This window comes from Phacochoerus africanus, chromosome 8 (genome assembly GCF_016906955.1).
Source record: "Phacochoerus africanus isolate WHEZ1 chromosome 8, ROS_Pafr_v1, whole genome shotgun sequence".
Lineage (NCBI taxonomy): Eukaryota > Metazoa > Chordata > Mammalia > Artiodactyla > Suidae > Phacochoerus > Phacochoerus africanus.
Window position 1 is genome coordinate 14058886 of NC_062551.1, and position 25287 is coordinate 14084172.

Genomic DNA, 25287 nt, shown 5'->3' on the forward strand with positions numbered 1-25287 from the left:
AACCATAAACAAAATGAAAGAATACCTATGGACTGGGGGCAAATATTTGCACCAAGTATTTAATTTCTAAAATATACAAACAGTTGATACAAGTCAATAACAAGAAACAAACACAACCCAATCAAAAAATAGGCAGAAGACCTAAATAGACATTTCTTAAAAACGGACATACAGATAGGCACATGAAAAGATGCTTATAATCACTAATTATGAAGAAATGAAAATCAAAACAACAATGAGGTACTACCTCACCCCAGTCAGAATGGCCATCATTAAAAAGTCTGTGAATAACAAATGCTAGAGAGGGTGTGGAAAAGGGAACCCTTCTACACTGTTGGTGGGAATGTAAATTGGTATGGCCACTATGGAAAACAGTATGCAAATTCCTCAAAAAAACTAAAACTACAGTTACTGTATAATCCAGCAATCATATTCCTGGGCATACATCCAGACAAAACTCTATTGTGAAAAGATACATGCAACCCTATGTTCACAGAAACACTATCCACAACAGCCAAGACATGGAAGCAACCTAAATGTCCATCAACAGATCAACAGATTCATCAACAGATGAATGATAAAGAAGACGTGGTATATATACACAGTGGAATTCTACTCAGCCATAAAAAGAATGAAATAATCCCATCTGCAGCTATGTAGATGGACACAGAAATTATCATACTAAGCAAACTAAATCAGACAATCATATGATATCACTTATATGTGGAATCTAAAATATGACACAAACTTATTTGTGAAACAGAAACAGACTTGCAGACATAGAAAGCCAACCTATGGTTAACAAAGGGGAAACAGGGTGGGAGAAGAGTAAATTAGGAGTTTGGGATTAACAGATACAAACTACCACATATAAAATAAATCTAAAATATATTTTAAAAAAACAAGGTTCTACTGAATAGAATGGGGAACTACATTCAATACCCTGTAATAAACCATAAAGGAAAAGAAAAAAATATTAAATGTCTCCCATTTAATGATCATGTTAGCATAACTTTCATATACCTGAGAAAGACCTGCCTCAACAAAGGATGTGCAAAGGGGCAAGTCCAAGAAGAATTCCCTTCTTTATTTCAACGATGAGTGATAATAATAATCACAATGACAAATCAAGCCAGCATCTATACAAAAACACTCAAGAAAACAGAAGAAGCAAATAAAATGTCAAATGAGTATCTACCAGAAAAGTGCCGCCATGAAACAATAAAAATCTTAAATACCACATTTCATCATAAATGCAAAGAACATAATGGAAAAAAAAAATCAGAGAGCACAAAGCAAATATTCAAGAGTGGAAGGAAGATTAAGCAACCAAAAGAGATGAAAAATTCATGTATTCATTCAATAAATGCTAATAAATTTTCAAGTATTTTCCATATGTTGAGCATACGGTAGTAAATAAAGTTAACACAGCTCTTGTCTCACGAACCTGAAATGTCTGGGGAAATGAATTAAAAAAAAAAAGAAATACATAATATGAGGTCAGGCAGCCTTTTTTCATAAGGCTATGAAGACAACCAAACCAGGACAGAGTGAATGGGAGATGGTTGCTCCTTAAAAGAGGCAGTCAAGGGATGGTCTCTCTGAGAAAATGACCTGAAGCAAGTGATGCAAAGACATAAGACAACAGCATTGCAGTCAGAGGGAAGAACAAGTGCGAAGATGGCAGAGGAGTAAAATGTCACGTGCACCTTCTCCCAAAAAAACACACCTATGAGTAAAACGATTCACACAGAACAGAAGAACTTAAACCTCCAAAAAAGGGCAAGAAACCCTCCACATGACTGGGTCAAACAAAAGAAAAAAAGAGAGAGAGAAAAAAAAAGGAATCAGATGAAACTAGCACTCCTGAGAGGGAGCTGATAAGGGCAAAGCAGAGGGAAAGCTGCATAGATCATATGCACCACCGTCCCAGACACCACAGCCTGAGACACTCGGATCGGGGGCTAGGTGCTGAGACTCAGGCTCCAGAGGTCAGTTCTGGGGAGAGGACTAGGGTTGGCTGGGTGGAGACACTCTGAGAGGTTAGGGAGCAGTGCACCATGGGCTGGGGAGTAGAATGCTGCAGCCGAGAGAACCCTGGAGGAGGTCTGGGCCCACAGGAGAAGCAAGATGCCATTGTTGGGGAGGGCAAGAGAAGGAAATGCGGACCTCCATAGGAATCTCTTCCCTATACAGGCACAGGCTCTCAGAGTGTGGGGTGCCTCTGGCGCAGGCTACAGGTGGTGAGAGGCCATTTGCTTGGGCTATGGGAGACTAGGCACCTCATGTGTAGGTTTCAGGTGGCTGGGCACATCTTGTGTGGGCTAAGGGCAGCCAGGGGGTTGGGGGGGGCTAAGCACAACATGGTGCCTCTTGAGTGATCTACAGTCACTGGGAACAAACCACAGCAATCATCTCAGAAACCAGAGGGAGGTGTGGCCTGCATCACTAGGGGTCTGTGAACAGGTTACCCCTGCAGCCCCAGTCACCTCAGATGTTGGCAAAAAAGAGGGCACTGCACCCAAGCACCACCCATTGTTGCTCTCACTGCCCTGGGAACACATCTGCCCTGCAGATACCACTGCCAAATGCTCTGGGCAGCACCCACACATGCCTGATCACTGTCACTTACCAGTACCTGCAACTAGGAGCAGACTGTGCAGCACCTCCTGCATGGGCTAAGCATGACAGGGTGCTTCCTGTGTGGTATACAGGTGTCAGGGGCAAACCACTGCAGTTATCTCTGACTCCAGAGGTGGGCATGGCCTGCCACCACTAGGGGTCTATGAACAGGCACCACTCGCAGCCCCAGTCACCTCAGAGGGCACCATAGAGGAGGGCATTGTGATCGAACACTACTTCTTGTAGCTCTCACTCCCCTGGGAACACACACACCCTGCCAATGCCACTGACAAATGCCCCGGGCACCATCTAAATCTGCCTGAGGCTCATGACCACTTCCCAGGGCCCTGCAACTAGGCGTAGCCTGCACCGTCTTCCTGCAGGTCCTTTCTACTATCAAGAGCCCAGCAACCAGGCACCGACTCCTAGCTCTACCCAGTGCCTCCTTCTCCCTGGAAACACACACAGCATCCTGGGGATAACAGCCTGATAACATTGAAGACAGAGACAGCAAATATCCAAACTCCCGTGCCAAAAATAAGTAGTAACCCCCCACACAGTACAAAGGGGCACTCTTGCATAGAAATAGCCCTACAAGACTACAGTTTGATTTCCCTAAACTCAGAGAAAAAGAAAAAAAAATAAGTGAAATAAAGAAGCTCAGGAACCATTCCCAGTTAAAAGGACAGGAGAATTCACCAGAAGCAGCAAACAAGGAAACAGACCTTGTCAGTCTAATAAATACTGAGCTCAAGAGGGAGATAGTGAAAATACTGAAGGCATTAAGGGTGAGTATGAAGGAATTAAGAGTGGATATAAACAGTAATGCAGATTACTTTAGAAAGGGACTAGATAATATAAGGAGGAGCCAAAAAATTAGAAAATTCATTTGCAGAGACACGAACTGAGCTAACAGCACTAAAGAGCAAATGAATAATACAGAAGAACGAATTAGTGACTTGGAAGACAGAATAATGCAAATCACCCAATCAGGACAGCAGACAGAAAACCAAATGAAGAAATATGAAAGCAATATAAGAGATCTATGGGATAATATAAAGCAGGCCAATCTATGCATAATAGGAATTCCAAAAGAAGACGTAACATAAAAGGGGATAGAAAATTATTTGAAGAAATTATGTCTGAAAACTTTCCAAATCTAAAGATACAGGAAGCACAGAGGGCCCCAAATTGAACCCAAACAGGCCCACACCAAGACATCTTATAATAAAAAGGCCAAAAGTTAAAGAGAGGATTCTAAAGGCAGCAGGAGAAACACAAAGTGTTAATTACAAGGAAACTCCCATAAAGCTATCAGCTGATTTCTCTACAGAAACACTATAGGCCAGAAGAGAGTGGCAGATATAGCCAAAGTTCTAAAACAGAAAAATTTGCAGCCTCGAATACTCTACCCAGCAAGAATATCATTTAAAATAGAAGGAGAAATAAAGAATTTTTCCAACAAACAAAAGCTAAAAGAGTACAGCAACACTAAAACCCATTCAAAAGAAATACTGAAAGGGCTTCTCTAAATAAAAAAGAAGTAAGAAGAAAGAGGATGGAGGAAATCACAACTGAAAAGCAATCACTTAAGTCAGTATACAGATTTAAAAGGAAAAAAAAAAACTATTGTAAAAGTGATGATAAACATAAGAAACAGCAAAAGGACAAACATGAAGATGTTAAAAAACGACTTTAAAATCATAGAATGTGGGAAAGTAAGAAAATCTAGACTCTTTTTTTTTTTTTTATAATGTGTTTGAACCTACATGACTGTCAGGCTAAAGCAAGCAGATATAGGAAGGGGTTAACATACTTAAAAAACAGGGAAACCACAAATAAAAACCAAACAGTACATTCACAAAAACTAAAAAGAAAAGGCACAAGCATAAAATAAATGGAAATCATCAAAAAAAAAAGGGAACAAAGGAGAAACACAGAATCAACTGGAAAACAAGGTTTAAAAAGGCCATAAATACATATTTATTGATAATTACCTGAAATGTCAATGGACTGAATGCTCCAATCAAAAGACACAGAGTGGCAGACTGGATAAAAAAAGCAAGAGCCTACAAATAAGCTGTCTACAAGAGACTCACTTTAGGGCAAAGGACACATATAGACTGAAAGTGAGGAAATGGGAAAAGATACTTCATGCCAATGGGAAAGCCAGGAAAGCAGGAGTTACAATACTCATACCAGTACAAATAAACTCTAAAATGAAGGCCATAAGGGTTCCCATCGTGGCTCAGTAGTTAACAAATCCGACTAGGGACCATGAGGTTTCGGGTTCGATCCCTGGCCTCGCTCAGTGGGTTAAGGATGTGGCATTGCCATGAGCTGTGGTGTAGTTTGCAGATGCGGCTTGGATTCCTTGTTGCTGTGGCTCTGGTGTAGGCCAGTGGCTACAGCTCCGATTAGAACTCTAGCCTGGGAACCTCCATATGCTGCGAGTGCGGCCCTAGAAAAGGCAAAAAGACAAAAAAATAAAAGAAAAGAAGCACTGTAAAGAGACTAAAGAGAAACTAAAACTTATAAAAAATTTTTTTAATTAAAAAAAAACAAAGGCCATAAAGAAACACAAAGAAGGACTCTATTTAATATAAAAGGAGCCATTCAAGAAGAGGATATCACACTTGTCAATATATATGCCCCTAATATAGAAACACACAGATACATACAACAAATACTAGTAGACATAAAAGGAGAAATTGATGGAAATACAATAATAGTAGGGGATTTTAACACCCCACTCACATCAATGGACAGATCCTCTAAACAGAAAAATCAATAAGGTGACAGGGATCCTAAATGACACAATAAAAAAGTTAGACTTAATTGACATTTTCAGGACTTTACATCCAAAAAAATCAGAATATACATTATTTTCAAGTGTACGTAGAACATTCTCAAGGATTGACCATGTACTGGGGCATAAAACTGACCTCAACAAATTTAAGAGTACAGAAGTTATTTCAAGTATCTTCTCTGACCACAATGGCATAAAACTAGAAATCAACCACAGGAAAAGAAATGAGAAAAAAATGACTACAAGGAGACTAAACAACATGCTATGCAAAAACAAATAAACAAACAAAAAAAAACAATGGGTCAATAAGGAAATCAAAAAAGAAATTTAAAAAATACCTCAAGACAAATGATAATGAAGACACAACCATTCCAAATCTACAGGATGCTGCAAAGGCAGTGCTTAGAGGGAAATTCATGGCAATACAGGCCTTCCTCAAAAAAGAAGAAAAATCTCAAATTGACAACTTAACACACCACTTAAGCAAATTAGAAAAAAAACAAACAAAACCTAAAGTCACCAGAGGGATGGAAATCATAAAGATCAGAGAGGAAATCAACAAAATAGAGATTCAAAAAAAATAGAAAAAAATCAAAGAAACCAAGAGCTTGTTCTTTGAAAAGGTAAACAAAATTGACAAACCTCGGGCCAGACTGACCAAGAAGAGGAGAAAAAAACCCAAATAAACAAAATAAGAAAAGAAAAAGAAGAAATCTCAACGGATACTGCAGAAATACAAAAAAAACTGTAAGAGAATACTATGAACCATTATATGCCAACGATTTGACAACCTAGAAGAAATGGACAACTTTCTAGCGACTTATATCCCACCAAAACTAAATCAAGAAAAAATAGATCAACTGAACAGACCAATCACTAGAAATGAAATTAAATATGTAATAAAAACCCTCCCTACAAACAAAAGTCCAGGACCAGATAGCTTCATAAGCGAATACTACCAAACTTACAAAGAAGAAATTATACCCATCCTTCTTAAACTTTTCCAAAAGGCTGAAGAAAAAGGAACACACCCAAAGACTTTCTATGACACCACCATCACTCTAATACCAAAATCAGACAAAGATACTACCAAAAAAGAAAATTAGAGGCCAATATCTTTGATGAATATAGAGGCAAAAATTCTCAACAGAATTTTAGCCAAATGAATCTAACAAAATATAAAAGAAGATCATACACCATGACCAAGTAGGATTCATTCCAGGTTCACAAGGATGGCTCAACATACACAAATCAATCAATGCCATACACCACATTAACAAAGGTCAAAAACCACATGATTATCTCAATAGATGCAGAAAAAGCATCTGACAAAGTCAAATATCCATTCATAATAAAAACTCTTACCAAAGTGGTATGGAGGGAACATACCTTAACATAATAAAGGCCATTTCTGACAAAACCACAGCAAGTATAATACTCAATGGAGAAAAGCTGAAAGCCTTCCTGCTAAAATCTGGAACAAGACAAGGATGCCCATTCTCACCACTCTGATTCAACATAATATTGTTAAGTCCTAGCCACAGCAATCAGACAAACAAAAAAAGTAAGAGTATTCAAGTTGGAAGAGAAGAGGTAAAATTGTCACTGTATGCAGATGGGATGGTACTATATATAGAAAACCCTAAGGATCCACACAAAAACTACTGGAAATGGTCAATGAATTCAGCAAGGTAGCAGGATATAAGATTAACATTCAGAAATCAGTTGCATTTCTGTACACTAAAAATGAAGTATTAGAAAAGGAATACAAAAATATAGTACCTTTTAAAATGATACCCCCCAAAATTAAATACCTAGGAATAAACCTGACCAAGAAGGTGACAGACTTACATGCTAAGAACTATAAAATATTAATCAAGGAAATTAAAGAAGATTCAAAGAAATGGAAAGATATTCCATGGTCCTAGCCTGGAAGAATTACTATTGTAAAAATGGCCATGCTATTGAAAGCAATCTATAGATTCAATGCAATGCTTTTCAAACTACCCATGACATTTTTCTTTTTTTCTCTTTTGCCATTTCTTGGGCCGCTCCAGTGGCATATGGAGGTTCCCAGGCTAGGGGTCGAATTGGAGCCATAGCCTCCAGCCTACACCAGAGCCACAGCAATGCAGGATCCAAGCTGAGTCTGCAAACTCCACCTCAGCTCACGGCAACGCCGGATCCTTAACCCACTGAGCAAAGCCAGGGATAGAACCCACAACCTCATGGTTCCTAGTTGGATTCGTTAACCATTGACCCACGACAGGAACTCCACCCATGACATTTTTCATGAGAAGGTCTGAGAAGTGGTTTCACTGAAGATATATTTGTGAAGGCAGAGTGTACTAGCACGTATTGTTGGATTTCACAGCAGAGGTGAGAGAAACAGAGGTATCAGAGAAAACTCCAAGGTTTTTGGCCTGAGAAAAATGTATAAATGGGGGTGCTACATGCCGGAGGGAGGAAAAACAAAAGAGGAACAATCACTTCTCTAGGAAAGGGATGTAATGCAAAAATGAGATCTTAAAGATATTAAGTTTAAGCTGCCAATCATACATTGAGCTGAATATAAGATCCAGAGTTCAGGGGCTAGGCCATATCAGGATATGGAATTACCAAAGTCATCACTTAAAAGGTGAAATTTAAAGGTTTGTTCCTACAAGGGATCACCTAAGGAGTGAGTTCAGGAGAGAAAGAAGTTTAAGGACCTGGGGAGCTACAATGTTTAGTGATCAGGAAGAGGAGGAAGATCCAACAGATAAGAAAAAGGCAAGTGAATAAAAAGGTACAAAAAAGACAAAAAAAAAAAGATACTGTGTACAATGCTGTGAGACAACCCAGGTGTGTTGAACTGGCCAAGTTTAAGAATGACTTTTAAGAGAAACACAAATACACATACAACTCAAAGTAAGGGATACAGAGGATAAGCTGATGAGTATAATTACAATGAAATGTAAATGAAAAGGAAGTTTGATGGGTTAGAGAGGAAATATGAGACATAGAAGGCAGACAAAGAAGGTCCAGCATATTCACAATTGATATCCCTAAAGAAAAGAACCAAAATGTGCATGAAAAAATAGTTGATAATTCAAAATATTTCTAGAAATAAAATAAGGGTACATAGTGTCTCAGGAAAAATTGAGTCACATCCTAATAAAATTATTGGACATTAAATAAAAATTAACAATCTTTGGGCATAGAAGCTAAAAGATTATAGCATCAGCAGTAGGGGAAATAAAGATGGCTTCATACTTGCACTCCGTCATTTAAAGCCAGAAGGTAATGGACACAATGTCTGCAAAGCTCTTATGGGGAGAATGTGTGACCCAAGAATTTTACATCCAAAATTTAAGCCTGCAGTTCATCTATAAAGGCAATAGGCAAATACTGTCAAACATATAACATCAGGGAAATATAGTTTCCATAAGCTCTTTTTGAGGAAATTAAAAGAGGATGACTCTCACCCAGATAAGAAGCAAATGAAACTTCCCAAAATAAAGTAAAAGTACCTGAGTTGAAAGAAGAAAGAGGAGAGACAATGAGACGTGGAATACTAATTTCCTCATCTTAATAGCAGGAGTCAACATGCATTAAAACACATACATACAGAACAATATGCATACTCTGGTCTTAGTTATGCTATGGGAGAGGAGCAAATTCATCCTAGTAAGGATGAATCAGCTTGGGGAAAAGCTGTGTTCCCTGCCCTCAAAGTTAGAGGGAAATGATGGGGAAGAAAAGAAACAAGAACTAAAGCTGGCAGTGTCCAGAAGAAGAGCAAATTTTTTGCATAGCCTAGGCAGGCGAGGCAATGGCATGACCATGAGATCAAAAGAGCCTGAGGAAGTTCACTTGTCATGTGGGAAGTAACTGTGAAACACCCTCAGGAATAGCTGGGGAATCCTTCAGAGGAGGCTCATCTCTAGCAGGTCAACTCCTGGAGGCGCAAACTCTAAGGTGAAGCATATAATTCAAGAAATTAAATAAAAAGTAGGAAATAAAATCTTACTTTATAATCACTTGCTCCTAACGCCTGGAAAAATGGTTTACACCAGATTACAGACACATGTTAAAACAGCTATTCTTTAGAGACTAAAAAGGATACATTTGTTACTGGAAATGAGCCAGAATAGACAAAAACGCCTATTTTGAAATAAACCAGTCCTCTTTCTTTCTGTCTAGTAATGACAGCTCAGGTAAGGATGGATTTCTTGTACTAGGAAGATAACCTCACAGGGCTTGGCTGATATAACTCTTGGAATTACTCCTATTCTATAAACAATAGTGTCTAGAAGTAGCTAAGGAAGAAATGTGACTAATCAAAAGTTATTTGTACCCTGTAATTCTTTTAATATCAAATTAAAGATAGCAAGATCAAGAGAGGTAGAAAGAGAATATATAAGACAATTCCAGTAAGGGACTGCTTGGCCCAGAAACAATAAGTATTGCTTAGCCTTGCTCTGGAATATTCACATTTTTCAGGGCCTACTTCATATACAAGTATGACAGAAAGCAGCTACCTTTTGCTGTGTTGTTTCTCCCATATCTAAAAGTTCAATGATCTGCGGTCGGCACATTATACGTGTATGAGCCAGTCTCTGTTCTGTGGTGAGGGACATTTCCTTCAGGAACTCTGAGGGCGTCAGCTAGAATTTAAAACAACAGGAGTCAAAGATTCATACATGGTTATACTGAAAAAGTGTTTTCATAAGTGCCAGTAATGAATAATTTGTGTTTGCAGCTTTTAGGATAATTCTGGAACGCGACTAAGTTCCCTTATAAAATATTTATAATAACTAAATAATATAAGCAAAGTACCCATGCACTTCTGAGCTCTTTGCACAATAATTTGAAATGACATGTGGTTGCTGTTTCCTTATGATATGGAAGGAATCACACAAAAGTACTGGGGGAGAGGAGAGGGAGGTCAAGAAATTGCACAAGAACGTGTCTAAAGAGCTTAACATGTATGCTCAGAAGTGCATAAAACTCTAGGTTTCCGAAAATCACTTATGGGCTTCAGAGCTAAGGGGTCTGAAACATTTCTCAACTGAAGATACAACATGCAAGTAAAGCTTTGGGGTGTTTATCAAGTGATATCAGGTTAAAGAGAAATCATATAAAAGGTAAAGGATCTGAGAGAGGTGACTGCACTGCATGGAAGTGAGTTTGAACATTTTAGAAATCATAAGAGCACATTCAGACCTCGTTTTAAATGAGCTCTAAGCCAATCAGATCCAGCAGCCAGTCACATCCACATACCCACATAAAAACGTGATAGGCCTTAACACTTTCTAATGTTAGGTGAGAAAAAATGTAACCTATCAGTTGAATAAAATCATTTAAGTAAGGTCTTAACTTGTTTTGGAATGTTCACTTTGTTTCAGGGCCTACTTTATATGCAGAGAGATTGTGATCACTGGCAGCAACATAATGCTTAACTATGTGCCAAGACTTTTTAAAATACTCAGGGGTATATAATTTAGCTGATTCATTTTGTCTTGGGTTAAAATCGATGCTCTTCAAATTCCCCACAAAATTAATTTCTGTGATCGATTCCACTAACTGAAGGCATATTTCTTATATAGATTCCAACTTGGTTTTTTAAGGTTCTTTTTGATTGGAACACAGATTAGAATGCTACAATGGTAAGAGGTATCAGCTGTGTTATGATTTAAATAAAAATAAACTCTTAAAAGCAAAAAGGAAGGAATTACTTTAAATATGAAACAATAACAACCACAAAAGAAAATGATGATTTTATTTTTCTAACCGAAACATAGCTTGAGACTAGCTTTTAAAATGCAGTGAATACTATCTTTAACACTTTCAATTTCTATTGATAGTTCCTATGGCATGTAGTTTATAATTGAGTTCTCACCCAATGACTAGAATTCATTAAAAATGTAATTATTTTCTATCTTAAAGGACAAGAAAAGTTATGCATTTTTCCTAGATATGATACAGTCATCATTTTAATGATCTTTGTTCTATAAATACACAAAAATGATTCTTGCTGATCAACCAGTAATTATTTATGTTAAATCAATGAAATTCTGATATTTGACTGGTTTTGTATTACATAAATGTCAGGTTCTTAGGATTCAAGCTATTACTGAGAAAAACAATGATTTGCTTGCATAGCCTTATTTCAGCTGATTAGTTTAAGAAATTTAAGCCTCTATTTGATGTATGTAATTTCAAACATTTCCCCGGCCTGAAAAGATAACTATGCTCTGCATTAAGTAAACATGTTAACTAGATTGATATTAATTATCAGCCAGTAATTCTCTGATATTCTGAGAATGCCAAATAACAACTGTCATTCTCCTCAGAAGAAAGACTGAATTAAGTATTTTACTCTGAGATTCTCTCATACATTACCATTCGATTTACTTCTTCTTCTGTAACCACCTTCGGACTCAGAGGTGGCAAAATCTTGCTTTGGAATCCTTTAAGCATTCTGACTAACCCCATCTGAACAGCCCCCATGGACTCCTCAAGACTTCTACTTGCCATTTTTAGTTATTTCCTTTGTTTAACCTAAGAGTAAAAAAAAAAAAAAGAACAAATACAGTTAATTCCTGAATACAGGTCATATTTTTCAAAGCTTTGTTAAATTACAGGAAGGTTTAGAAAATACTAATCTTCAAAATATATCCACTGCTTGGAACAAATGCCTTAAGTGAAGGAGTCCATTCTATTAACCTGTCTAGATTAAGCTTTATCTGAAAGTCTAGGATCCCTTTTGGACAAAGCACATAATTACTTGCTAATCTCAGAATAAACAGGAAAACACAAGCAGTTCCTACATTTTGGTATTTTAAACTTCCCTGGATAAACAAACTGCTCAATAAATATACTTCACAGTCTGCTACTTTATCTGCTTGGCAACCCTTTCTCATGACACCCTTCAAAGAGAATAACATAAGGCTTCAGGCCTTTTGTGAACTGGGCAGAAAATTGAAAAGGTCAGTATGATGATACAGCAAAGAAGTTTCTGAAAAATTTTTGAAGTTTATGATCATAAATAAGATCTTAAACAGCTACCCAATACCTCCAAATCAAAACATCATCAAATATAGTATCTCCCCTTTGTATGTATTTCCTTACATTTGCAACTTTAGGGGCCCATTTATGACTAAGGGATTTCCATTTTCAGTAACAGCAGGCTAGGTTGCTCAACCTGGTGCCAAAAAAACAAAAACAAAAAAAACTTAATACTAACTCAAATAAAAAACCTTAAAATCATTAAAAGTTCAAAAGACAGGCACTAACACAGCAAAACAGAAGGGAAAACAGTGCATAAAGGAAAATAGATTTGAATGAAAATGTAATAAGGTACATGGAAATAAATCAGGAAAATACCCAAAGAAATGAATATGAAATTTTGAAAGAGGAGAAAAAAATTACAGAAAAAATAACTGAAATAGAAGACAAAGTAATTCTAACATGTTTTTACTGGAGCCCATAAAGAAGAAAAATAAAGTCTTGAAGGGGCAATGATATTTAAAATTATAATCCAAGAAAAATTTTCAGTGGAGTTCCTGCTGTGGAGCATGGGTTAAGAATTCAACTGCAGTGGTCCAGGTTGCTATGGGTGTGTTGGTCCAATGTAAGAGATCAAAGGATCTGGGCCCTGCTGCTCAGATTCAGTCCCTGGCCTGGGAACTTCCATATGCTCTGGGTACAACCATCTTAAAAAAAAAAAAAAAAAAAGAAAGAAAAAGAAAAGGAAGAAAATAAAAATTTCCAGAAAAAACAATCCAAAGGGACCAGTAGCTACCCAGGAACACTGAGCCAAAATAATCAACTCTTAGTCATAGCTTAGAAGAACTACTAGACTTTAAAGAATTTTTAAAAGTCTTCATGGTCTCTAGGCAAAAAGTCAAAATAACATACAAGGGCAAGAGAATTAGATGTCATTAGACTTTGTAAGAGCAACCTACAAAATGGGGAAATGGAAGAGCAGCATTTTCCAAAGACTTTAAAAAGCAAGAACCCAGGATTTTATAAGCAGCCAAGTTCTCCTTCAGTGATCGAGGCTACAGCGAAAGGAGTTCTGAACATGCAGAAGCCCAGGGAATATTATAAACATGTTGCCCCCCTCTGAAGGATATACTAGAAACAAAAGATGACTGGGGAACTTCAGCAAAAGGACTGAATATTAGTATCTCATATATTTAACTGCAGAGCTAAGATTAAAATAAAGCCAAAGACATGAAAAGAAGTGAATTTCAACATTATATTTTCTGACAAAGTATGAAAGTACAATTTTACATGAAAAGAAAAACAAAGAAAGCTGAAAAGTAAAAAGATTATTAACAAAGTAATAGGTGGTCAAACTGTTTAACCACATAGAATAAAGGAGGACTAAGGGAATTAGGGCAGAAAGCCCCTACTGAGGGCAGTCCATGATACATATTTCCAAACATTCAAGTATTTATATAATCCCCTCCCCTTGGGTGTGGGCTGCACTTAGGTATTCTAATAAATACAATACAGCAAGTGATGGATGTTACATCTTAGAGTACAAAGATTTCATTTCATCTTTTCTTTTTTGTCTCTTTCTATCTCCAACCCTTGGAAGTTGCTCAGTTATTTTTTGTTTTCTGTCTTGCATGGATCTGATACTTTTGGAGAGTGCCTATCTTCTTTTTTTTTAAATAACATGCCTCAGTTAGGGGTTATCTGCTGTCTGCCCCAATTAGACTGAAGCTACGTATGACTAGAAAGGATACCAAATGTGCTCTTTCTCAGTGCCCCATGTTGGAGGACACACGAGACCTATGTGTCTTACTACTGGTGATGTTACGCTTGATTGGCTGTCTGAGGAGGTGTCTGCCGGGTTTCTTCCCTGGAAGTTTACTTGGTTTTGCTTTGTAGTTATTAGTGCACTAACTTATTACTTTGGTGTTCTAACAGTGAATTTCTTTTTTTCTAAGATTTTAATTTTTTCCATCTTAGTTGATTTGGTTCTATCTTGGGCAATAGCTGGCTCGGCTCTTTCTTGGATCACCAGCTGCCACACTGTAAGGACCTTCAGTAAACCTATAGAGAGGCCCATGTGGTGGGGAACCATGGCCTGCCAGCAAAGACATGAGTGCACTTGGCAGTGGATCTTCTGAGGCCTGCCAACAGCCACGTGAATGAAAGCAGAGTTGCCAGCCCCAGTTGAGCCTTGAGATGACTACAGTCTGGGTCAACAGCTTGACTGGAGATGCATGAGAGACCCCAAGTAGGAGGCACCCAGCTAAGCTTCTCTTAGTTTCCTGACCTACAGAAACTAAGAAAGCAAATATTCACTGTTTTAAGCTATTAATTTGGGGGTAATTTGTTATACAGCAATAAATAACAACATAGGCTCTATCAAGGGTTTATATGCAAAGAAAACTACTGAATGTAAAGATAAACCTTCCTAAATACCAAAAGTAATTTTAGAAAAAGCAAATAAGATACACTAGAGAAAGACAAAGACTCATATATAATATACATAATCATTACAATATAAAATAGTACAGGCATTGTGATGTCACCAACAAGGGTGGTTGCCAAATTCAGTCCCCCTCACAAAAGACCAAGTAGCAATTATCCATAAACAAGACCTTTCTGTGAAAGTATCAGGACCAAGGGTGAGACTGAAGCGTCTTCTTGGACCAGAGACACGGGAAACATTTTTTAAGTAAAATAAGCCAGTCACAAAAAGCCACATATTGTATGAGTTTATTCACATAAAGTGACCAGGACAGGAAAGTCTCTAGAGAGTAGATTAGTGGTTGCTTAGGTCTGGTAGGAATGAAAAATATTGGGGTGATAATTTTAAAATATGGGATTTCCTTTTGAGATGATGAAAATGTTTAAAATTGACTGTGGTGATGATTGCACCTGTTTTTGAATGTACTAAAAACTGTTGGATTGCATGTATAGTTTAAATGGGTGGATTGTGTGGTGAACTTAATGTGAATTATATCTCAATAGAGTTGTTAAAAGGAAATTTTAAAACATATTTTGGCCACACCCACAGCATAGAGACGTTTCCAGGCCAGGGATAGCAGGGACAATGCTGCATCCTTAACCTGCTGCACCACCAGAGAAATCCCTAAAACATTTTTTAAAATTAATTCTTAGAAATTGAAAACTAACTGAAACAAATGAACTTTGCTGTTTATCAGGTCAGTGTCATAACCATAAAAATAAAACAATTATTCTAACCTACCTTAAAACAGAGCTTTTGACTATATATGTTCAATGGATAGTAGGCTCATTGTTGGTCATTATATTAGCAATAAGAACCACCATGTGATCCAGCAATTTCACTCCCAGGCATACACCTGGTCAAAACTTCCATTCAAAAAGATACATGTACCACTATGTTCATTGCAGGGCTATTCATATTAGCCAAAACATGAAAACATCTAAATGTCCATTAACAGTTACATGAATTAAGAAGATATGGTACATATATACAATGGAATACTACTCAGCCATAAAAAAGAACAAAATAATGCCATTTGCAGCACCATGGATAGAACTAGAGACACTCATACTAAGTGACATAAGTCAGAAAGAGAAAGACAAATGCCACATGGTATCACTTATATCTGGAATCTAATATATGACACAAATGAACCTATCTCCAGAAAAGAAACAAACTCATGGACTTGAAGAACAGACTTGCGGTTGCCAAGGTAGAGTGGGAGGCATTGGGATGGACTTGGAGTTTGGGGTTAGTAGATGCTAACTATTGCATTTGGAATGGATAAGCAATGAGATCCTGCTGTATGGCACAGGGATCACTTGTGATAGAACATGACGGAAGACAATATGAGAAAAAGAATGTCTATATATATATGTATAAGTGGGTCACTTTGCTGTATAGCAGAAACTGAGAGAACATTGTAAACCAACTATAATAAAAATTTTTTTTTAATTTTTTTTTGTTGTTAGAAACCAAGCATTTCAACATTTACAAAAGTATAAAACCAGAGTTCCCATTGTGGCTCAGCAGGTTAAAAAACCAACTAGTATCCATGAGGATGCAGGTTTGATCTCTGGCCCTGCTCAGTGGGTTAAGGATCTGGCATTGCTGCAAGCTGTAGTGTTGGTTGCAGATGTGGCTCGGTTCTGGAGTTACTGTGGCTGTGGTGTAGGCTAGCAGCTGCAACTCTGATTTGACACCTAGCCTGGAACTTCCATATGCCACAAGGGTGGCCCAAAAGGAAAAAAAAAAAGTATAAAACCAAAAAAAAAGTTCTTCTAGTAAGAAACCCTACAATCTTAAATTTAAAATGAAAATATAGGAGTTCCCATCATAGCTCAGTGGAAACAAATCTGACTGGCACCCATGAGGATGCAGGTTCGACCCCTGGCCTTGCTCAGTGGGTTAAGTGAGTTAAGGATCCAGTGTTGCGTAATCTGTGGTGCAGGTCGCAGACACAGCTCAGATCCTGTGTTGCTATGGCTGTATCTCCAATTTTTGACCCCTAGCCTGGGAACCTTCATATGCCACAGGTACGGCCCTAGAAAGACAAAAAACAAAACAAAATAAAGCAAAATAAAATAAAATTAAATTAAAATATGTGTGAACTACAGATTTTTTTATCATTTATTTATATATATATTTTTTTTTTCTACTGTACAGCATGGTGACCCAGTTACACTTACATGTATACATTCTTTTTTCTCACATTATCATGCTCCATCATAAGTGGCTAGACAGAGGTCCCAGTGCTACACAGCAGGATCCCATTGCCAATCCATCCTGAAGGCAACATTCTGCATCTATTTACCCCAAGCTCCCAGTCTCTCCCACTCCCTCCCCTTCCCCCTTGGCAACCACAAGTCTATTCTCCAAGTCCATGATTTTCTTTTCTGTGGAAAGTTTTCTTTGTGCCATATATTATATTCTAGATATAAATAATATCATATGGTGTTTGTCTTTCTCCTTCTGACTTACTTCAATCAGGATGAGAGTCTCTAGTTCGATCCATGTTGCTGCAAATGGCATTATTTTGTTCTAACTTGCCTACTGAAAGAGCCCAGAAGCAATGAAAGCTCAGTAAGCAATGACAGTCCAACAACATATTGTGCTCTTTAAATAACATTTCCCACTAAAAGAAACCACAGCTCCTTGGAGAAATGGGTAATTCTAAGTTTAGGGTACCAAATGTATAGGATGATCTTGAAACATTTTATTGTACCATAAAACAAGATAATAGCAAAGTCTACTGGGGTCAAAGTCTACTGGGGTTATGTCTAAAGGACCCAGAGGAACTTGAAGGAGTTCTCATTCACCAAACACAGGACAATTTGGACATTAAAAATAAAATCTGCAATAGATAATCTTTTTAAACCTGAGTTCAAAAGATACTAAAAAAAAAAAAAATCACTGGTCACCTTTGGAAATAGCTAGGAAAATGAACTAATTATTTTGTAAATAATAAGAGGGAAGAATCGACTATTTATCCTGCACTTTTCTGTACAAATCGCATTGCAAGTTAACCAAATAGCTGATGAGGGGAAATTATAATTATTATTATTATTGTTTTTTTTTTCTTTTTAGGGCCGCACCCACGGCATATGTATGTTCCCAGGCTAGGGGCTAAATCAGCAATGTCAGATCTGAGCCATATCTGCAACCTATACCACAGCTCATGGCAACGCTAGAGCTTAACCCACTGAGCAAGACCAGGGATCGAACTCTCAACCTCGTGGTTCCTAGTTGGATTTGTTTCTGCTGCACCACAACAGGAACTCCGGGAAAATTATTCTTTATAGAAGAACTCCAGCTAATAAGTGCAGATGAAATGACAGAAAAATAATCACCATTTGCAGCCCCTAATGAAACAAAGGATTATCAATGCTAATAGGAAAGGTGTTGCTGAAGAACTTTATAATGGCTCAATCAGGCTAACAACACCTGAGCCCTCTAAATCAATCTTAACACTAGAAGAATGAAAAACAGACATATTATGTGCCTCCTGATGTGAAGCAGCACATAGCACCACCTATGTGGAACTATAACAAAAATCTAAACCTAAATCTAATTAAGTCCTACCAGCTAGGCTGCAGGAATTAGAGGAACATATGTATTCTGGAAGAATACAATTAAACCTAATCTAGATTGTGAAAAATGTTATAAGAAAATGACCTAGTTCACTCAACAAATGAATGGTGTGCATGTGCAAACATGAGCCCATGAGAAAGAGTATAGTTATGAATTAAGACAATCGCTTCAACAATAATGATATAGGTAGATTATAAGTAAAACGGATAGAAAAGGCATATCATGAAAATGTTAATCAGAAGAAAGCAAGATAGGTTAGAGTAATAATAAAGTCGACTTTAAATCAAAGAAAATGATCAGAAACAAAGAGGAACATTATGTAATGTAAAAGGGTGAATCTACCAAAAAGATAGTAATCATAATGGTAAATGCACCAAACAACTTTTAAAATATGTGATTTGAACCAAGCTTTGAAATACATAATACAAAAACTGAAAAGAATTATACGAGTCCACAACTGCAGCTGGAGAATTCAACATGCCTTTCTCAAAAACTGATATAAGCACTACATAGAAAATTAAGATACAAAGGAACTCAACAAAACTAGTCATGTGATTTAATCAGCATTTATAGAACAGTTCGCCCAACAACAGAATGCATTTTTTACGTGTCCGAGGAGCATATACTAAGACAGACCATATTCTAGGCCACGAAATAAAGATCAATAAAAATAAAAGAACTGGAATCACGCAGAGGGTGCTAGTTGACCACAATGAAATCAAATTAGAAACCCCTAACAGAAAGATAACCAGAAAATCTCTAAACACTTGGGAACTAAGCAACACACTTCTAAATAATACGTAAGTCAAGGAGGGAAATCAAAAAATACATTGCAGTGAATGAAAATGAAAATACAACATTGCAAAATGTTGAGGAGATAGCTAAAACAGTGTTGAAATTAACTCTAAACATTTAGATTAGAAAACAATGAAATTGTCATCCAAGCTGCTAAGTCCAGAGAAAGAAAAAGAAGAGCAAACAAAACAACAGCAAACAGACAGAAGGAAATAATAAAGAGAAAAATCAATAAAATTAAAAACAGAAAAGCAATAAAGAAAATTAAGTAAAAAAAGATCTGGTTCTTTGGTGAAATCAATAACATTGACAAACCTCTAGCAAAGAAAGAAGACTTAAATTACCAATATTAAGAATTTAACAGGAGAATACAAACCATACAGACATCGAAAGGGTAATAAGGGAACATTATAAACACTCCATGCTTATAAATTTGACAACTCAGATGAACTCCTTCAATTCCTCAAAGAACACATACTACCACAACTTAATATGAAACAGTTAATTTGAAAAACTCTATTAAGGAAACTGAATTCATAATTTTATAATTCAAAAAAAAAGAAATCTCAAGGCCTAGATGGTTCCACTAGAGAATCACAGCAAACATTTAAAGAACTAATATGGAGTTCCCGTTGAGGCTCAGCAGTTAACGAACCCAACTAGTATCCATGAGGATGCAGGTCTGATCCCTGACCTCGCTCAGTGGGTTAAGATATTGGCATTGTCAGGAGCTGTGGTGTACGTCACAGACATGGCTCAGATCCCATGTTGCTGTAGCTGTGGTGTAAGCTGGCTGCAGCTCTGATTCGACCCCTAGCCTGGGAACTTCCATATGCCACAGGTGTAGACTTAAATAGCAAAGGAGAAGGAGGAGAAGAAGAATTAACACTACCAATACACCTATACTACCAATCCTTTCCAGAAAGGGGGGAAAAAAAAAGGAACACTTTACAATTCATTTCATGAAGCCTTAGAAAGTACACACACAAAAAAAGAAAAAACACTAAAAACCAATATCCCTCATGAATATTAAGAATAAATTTTAAGAAAATCTTAGCAAAATCTTAAGTTATTTAGCAATTTGTAAAAATAATTATATACCATCACCAAACACGTTAATTCCAGGGCTATAAGTCTAGTTCAATATTCAAATATCAATCAATGTAACCCACTGTATTAACAGGCTAAAGAAAAAAACGTATGATCATATCAATTTCTACAGAAAAAGTATCTGACAAAATTTAACACCGTTCATGATAAAAATTTCCAGGAAATAAGAAATACAGAAGAACAACATAAAGAACATATACAAAAGACTTATAGCTGGCATCACACTCAGTACTGATGAAGACTGAATACTTTTCCCCCTAAGACTGGGAACAAGGCTAGGATGTTCACTTTCACCAGGGCTAACAGACATAGTACTAGAAGTTCTAGTCAGGGCCATAAGAGAGGGAAAAAGAAAAAGAAAAAACATACAGAGCAGAAAGTAAGAAATAAAACTGTCCTTATATACAGATGGCGTAACTGTCTACATATATAGTCCCGAAGAATGTACAACAAACCTCCTGGCACTAACAAGTGAGCACAGCAAGGTTACAGAATATAAAGATAAACATATAAATATCATTCATATTTCTGAATACTAGCAAGGAAGATGTGGAAACCCAAGTTTTTAATACGATACCATTTATAATTGCCATCCCTTCAAAAAAGAAAAAGGTGTAAATTAAAACATATACTGGACGTGTATGCTAAAAATGACAAAGTGATGATCAACAAAATCAAAGAACATCTGATTAAAAGGGGATCTGTGTTCATGGACTGCAAGACTCAACATAGCAAAGATGTCAATTGTCCTCAAATTAATACAAACTTTAATGTAATTCCTATCAAACATTAGCACAATTTTTCTTTAGACAAAGATAAATTTATTTTTAAATTCATATGGATGGGTACAGGCTCTAGAATAGCTAAAATAATCTTATAAAGAAGATGGAGTTACTGCTGGGTGCAGAGGGTTAATGATCCCTATGGAGGCACAGGTTTGATCCCTGGCTGGGCACAGTGGATCAAGGATCCAGCGTTGCTGCAGCTGTGGTGTAGGTCACAGCTGTGGCTTGGATTTGATCCCTGGCCTGGGAACTTCCATATGCCAAAGGTGCAGCCAAAAAAGGAGAAAAAAAAATGAGAAAAAATATTCTAACCAATATCAAGGCTTATTATATAGCTACAGTAATCAACACTATGTTGTATTGGCAGAAGAACAGAATGGAGACCCCAGAAATAGACCTACACAAATATTCGAAATTGATTTTTGACAAACATGCAAAAGCAAATCAATGGAAGAGAAACAGCCTTTAAACAAATGATGCTGAAGCCATTGGCACTCTACAGGCAAAAAAACAAGGCTCAATCCAAATCTCACGTTATACAAAAGTTAATTCAAAGTGGGTCATATGTTTAAATGTAAAATATAAAACTACAATGCTTTTAGGCAAAAAAAAAGAAAAATTTCTAGACCTAGGGTTTGGTGAGTTCTTAGACATGATACCAAAATCATCATGAAGAAAAGAAAAAATTCAATGAAGAGGACCAAATCAAAACTTAAAACTTTTGGACTGGGAAAGACAATTTTAAGTGGATGAAAAAAAAAGAGAGAAACAGAAAGAACATATTTGTACATTTCATGTCTGAAAAGGACTCATATCTAGAGTTCACAAATAACCATAAAACTTGTGGCTTGAAACAACATAAATTTATAATCCTAAAATTCTGAAAGTTAGAAAAAAGAAAAGAAAATTCTGAAAGTTAGAACTCTAACAGAGATCTCATTGGCCTAAAATCAAGGTGTCTGCAAGGCTGTACTCCTTTCTGAAGGATCCAGGGAAAATCCATTTCCTTTCATCATGGCCCTCTTCCTCTATCTTGAAAGCAACTATGGCAGGCTGAGACTTTTTCACATCATGTCACTCTGACCTTCTCTTCTGCCTCCCCCTTATACCATCAAGGAATCTTGTCATTACATTAGAGCCAGTCTGATAATCCAAAGGCACTAGATTAGTCATGTTAATTCCACCTGCAACCTTAATTCTCCTTTCCCATGTAATTAACATATTCACAGGTTTGGGGGATTAGGACATGGACATATTTGGTGGAGAACTGACATAATTCTGCCTAACGCACAAGCCAATTAGAAAATGAGTAAAGGGAGTTCTTGTCATGGCTCAGGGGAAATGAATCTGACTAGCATCCATGAGGACACAGGTTCGATCCCTGGCTTCGCTCAGTGGGTTAAGGATCTGGTGTTGCTGTGAGCTATGGTGTAGGTCGCAGATGCAGCTCGGATTCTGTGTTGCTGTGGCTGTGGTGCAGGCCAGCAGCTACAGATCCTATTTGATCCTTAACCTGGGAACCTCCATATGCCACAGGTGCGATCCTAAAAAGACAAAACAAAAACAAACAAAGAAAAAAAAGAAAATGAGTAAAGGACATGGAAACATTTCACCAAGGATATATCAGTGGCAAAAAGCATAAGATGTTAAACATCACTAACCATCAGGAAACACAAATACCATGATGAAACAATACAACATACCTATCAAAATAGGTGAAGTAAAGTTATGGAAGATATTATAAATTCTAGTGATCTGCATAACACAGTGCCTATAATTAACAATATGATACTGTGCCCTTAAAAATGTGCTAAGAGGGTAGCTCTCATGTTAAGTGTTGGTCACAAGGAAATTTGAGAAGTGCAGGATATGTTTATTACCTTTACTGTTGTGAGGATTTCACAAGTATATGCATAAGTCCAAACTCATCAAATTGTATGCATTAAATATGTGCAGGCTTACATGAGATAATGCTTCTATATGCCATCTAAAATATGGCGGAAATGAACCTATCTACAAAACATAAACAGACTCACAGACATAGAGACAGACTTGTGGTTGCCAAGCGGGGAGGAAGAGGGAGTGGGATGGACGGAGAGGTGGGGGTTCGGAGATGCAAACGATTGCATTTAGAACAGATAAGCAATGAGGTCCTACTGTATAGCACGGGGGAACTACATCCAGTCTCTTGAGATAGACTATGATGAAAGATAATAGAAGAAAGGCAATGTGTACACACACACACACACAGAGTCACTATGCTGTACAGCAGAAATTGGCCCCAAATCAATTCTGTAAATCAACTATACTTTAATTTTTAAATTTGTGCAGGTTGGGGTTTGTTTGTTTGTTTTTACCAATTATACCTCAATAAAGCTGTTAAAACATTCATCATAGAATTTCTATTCTCTGAAGTATATGGATCAAAACAGTATTAGTAACTTCAAATTTTTCTGCTAGTCTAATCAGACCTCTAACTTAAAAACATCTAGCAAACAATTCTTAAAACGTATGATAATGAGTTGTCATAAAAGTTTTGTAAAACTTCGCTATTTGCTTAAAGATGAGGTTTACATGGAGATATTTCAAATGGGCATTATATGGATCTGTAATACAATGTTCTAGGCATTTTTAAAATAGTGACAATATCAAATGCTGGTAAAGATGAAGAAATACTGGCTTTCTTATTGCTGATGGGGATACAGTTTGACAGTTTCTTGGAAAAGTAAACATACCCTTATGACCCACCAATCATATTCTGGCGCATTTATTCCAGAGAAAAGTTATATCCACACAAACACCCAGGAATGATTATTCATATCAAATTTAAAAACCAAAGTGTCGCTCAGTAAGTGAACGGTAGAACTCAGTGTGGCACATCCATAACTTAGAATATTACCCAGCAAGAAAAAGAAGCAAACTATCAATATACACAACTTAGATGGACTTCAGGGACAAAAAGAAGTGAAAAAAGACCATTCTTTTTTTTTTCCTTTCCATTACGCTTTATTACAGGATATTGAATATAGTTCCCTGTGCCACATAATAGGACCTTGTTGTTTATATTCTATATGTAACAGTTTGCCTCTGCTAATTCCAAACTCCCAATCCAACCCTCCCATGCACTCCCCTTGGGAACTACAAGAGTCTGTTCTCCACGTCTGTGAGTCTGTTTCCATTTCATAAATAAATCTGTGTCAGATTTTAGATTCCACATATAAGTGATCATATGGTATTTGCTTAGTATGGTAATCTCTGGGTCCATCCATGTTGCTGCAGATGGCATTATTTCATTCTTTTTTATGGCTAATATGCCATTGTGTGTATATACCACATTTTCTTTATCCATTTATCTGTTGATGCACATTTAGGTTGTTTCTGTGTAAAAAAGACACTCTTTGTAAAAATTCTTTATTAGAGTTGATTTATAATGTTCTGTCAATTTTTGCTGTACAGCAAAGTGACCCAGTCATACATCTATACACACTCTCTTTCTCATATTATCCTCCATCATATTCCATCACAAGGGATTGGACATAGTTCCCTGTGCTATACCGCAGGACCTCATTGTCTATCCATTCTAAATGTAACAGTTTGCATCTATTAACCCCAAACTCCCAGTCCATCCCACTCTCTCCCTTCTTCCCCTCCCCCTTGGCAACCACAAGTCTGTTCTCCATGCTGTGAGTCCGTTTCTGTTCTGCAAATATGTTCATTTGTGCCATATTTTAGATGCCACATCTAAGTGATATCACACGGTATCTGTCTTTCTCTTTCTAACTTACATCACTTAGTGCGAGAATATCTATTTCCATCCAAAAAAAGACATTCTTAACAGGTCACATATTGTATGGCTTCATTTCAATAATATTCTCATATGAAAAAATTATAAGGATAAAAAACAGGAACGTCCAGTTGCGGCTCAGTGGTAACAAACCCAACTGGTATCTATGAGGATGTGGGTTCAATCCCTGGCCTCCCTCAGTGGGTTAGGGAGGCATTGCTGTGAGCTCTGCTGTAGGTCACAGACGCGGCTCCGACCAGGCCTTACTGTGGCTGTAGCATAGGCATCTGTCGCAGCTCCAATTAGACCCCTA

General features: G+C 37.1%; 1 protein-coding gene across 1 annotated transcript in view; it reads right to left on the reverse strand.

Annotated features, from left to right (window-relative positions):
- The window catches only part of HYDIN (HYDIN axonemal central pair apparatus protein), a 367185-nt gene that overhangs the window by 316167 nt on the left and 25731 nt on the right, over positions 1–25287 (reverse strand). Inside the window, exons 2-3 of the mRNA XM_047789543.1 lie at positions 11819–11977; positions 9955–10080 (exon numbers count right to left, since the gene is read on the reverse strand). Coding sequence (XP_047645499.1) covers positions 9955–10080; positions 11819–11953 — 261 coding nt within the window. The 5' untranslated portion in view covers positions 11954–11977. The remainder of the gene's footprint in view (positions 1–9954; positions 10081–11818; positions 11978–25287) is intronic.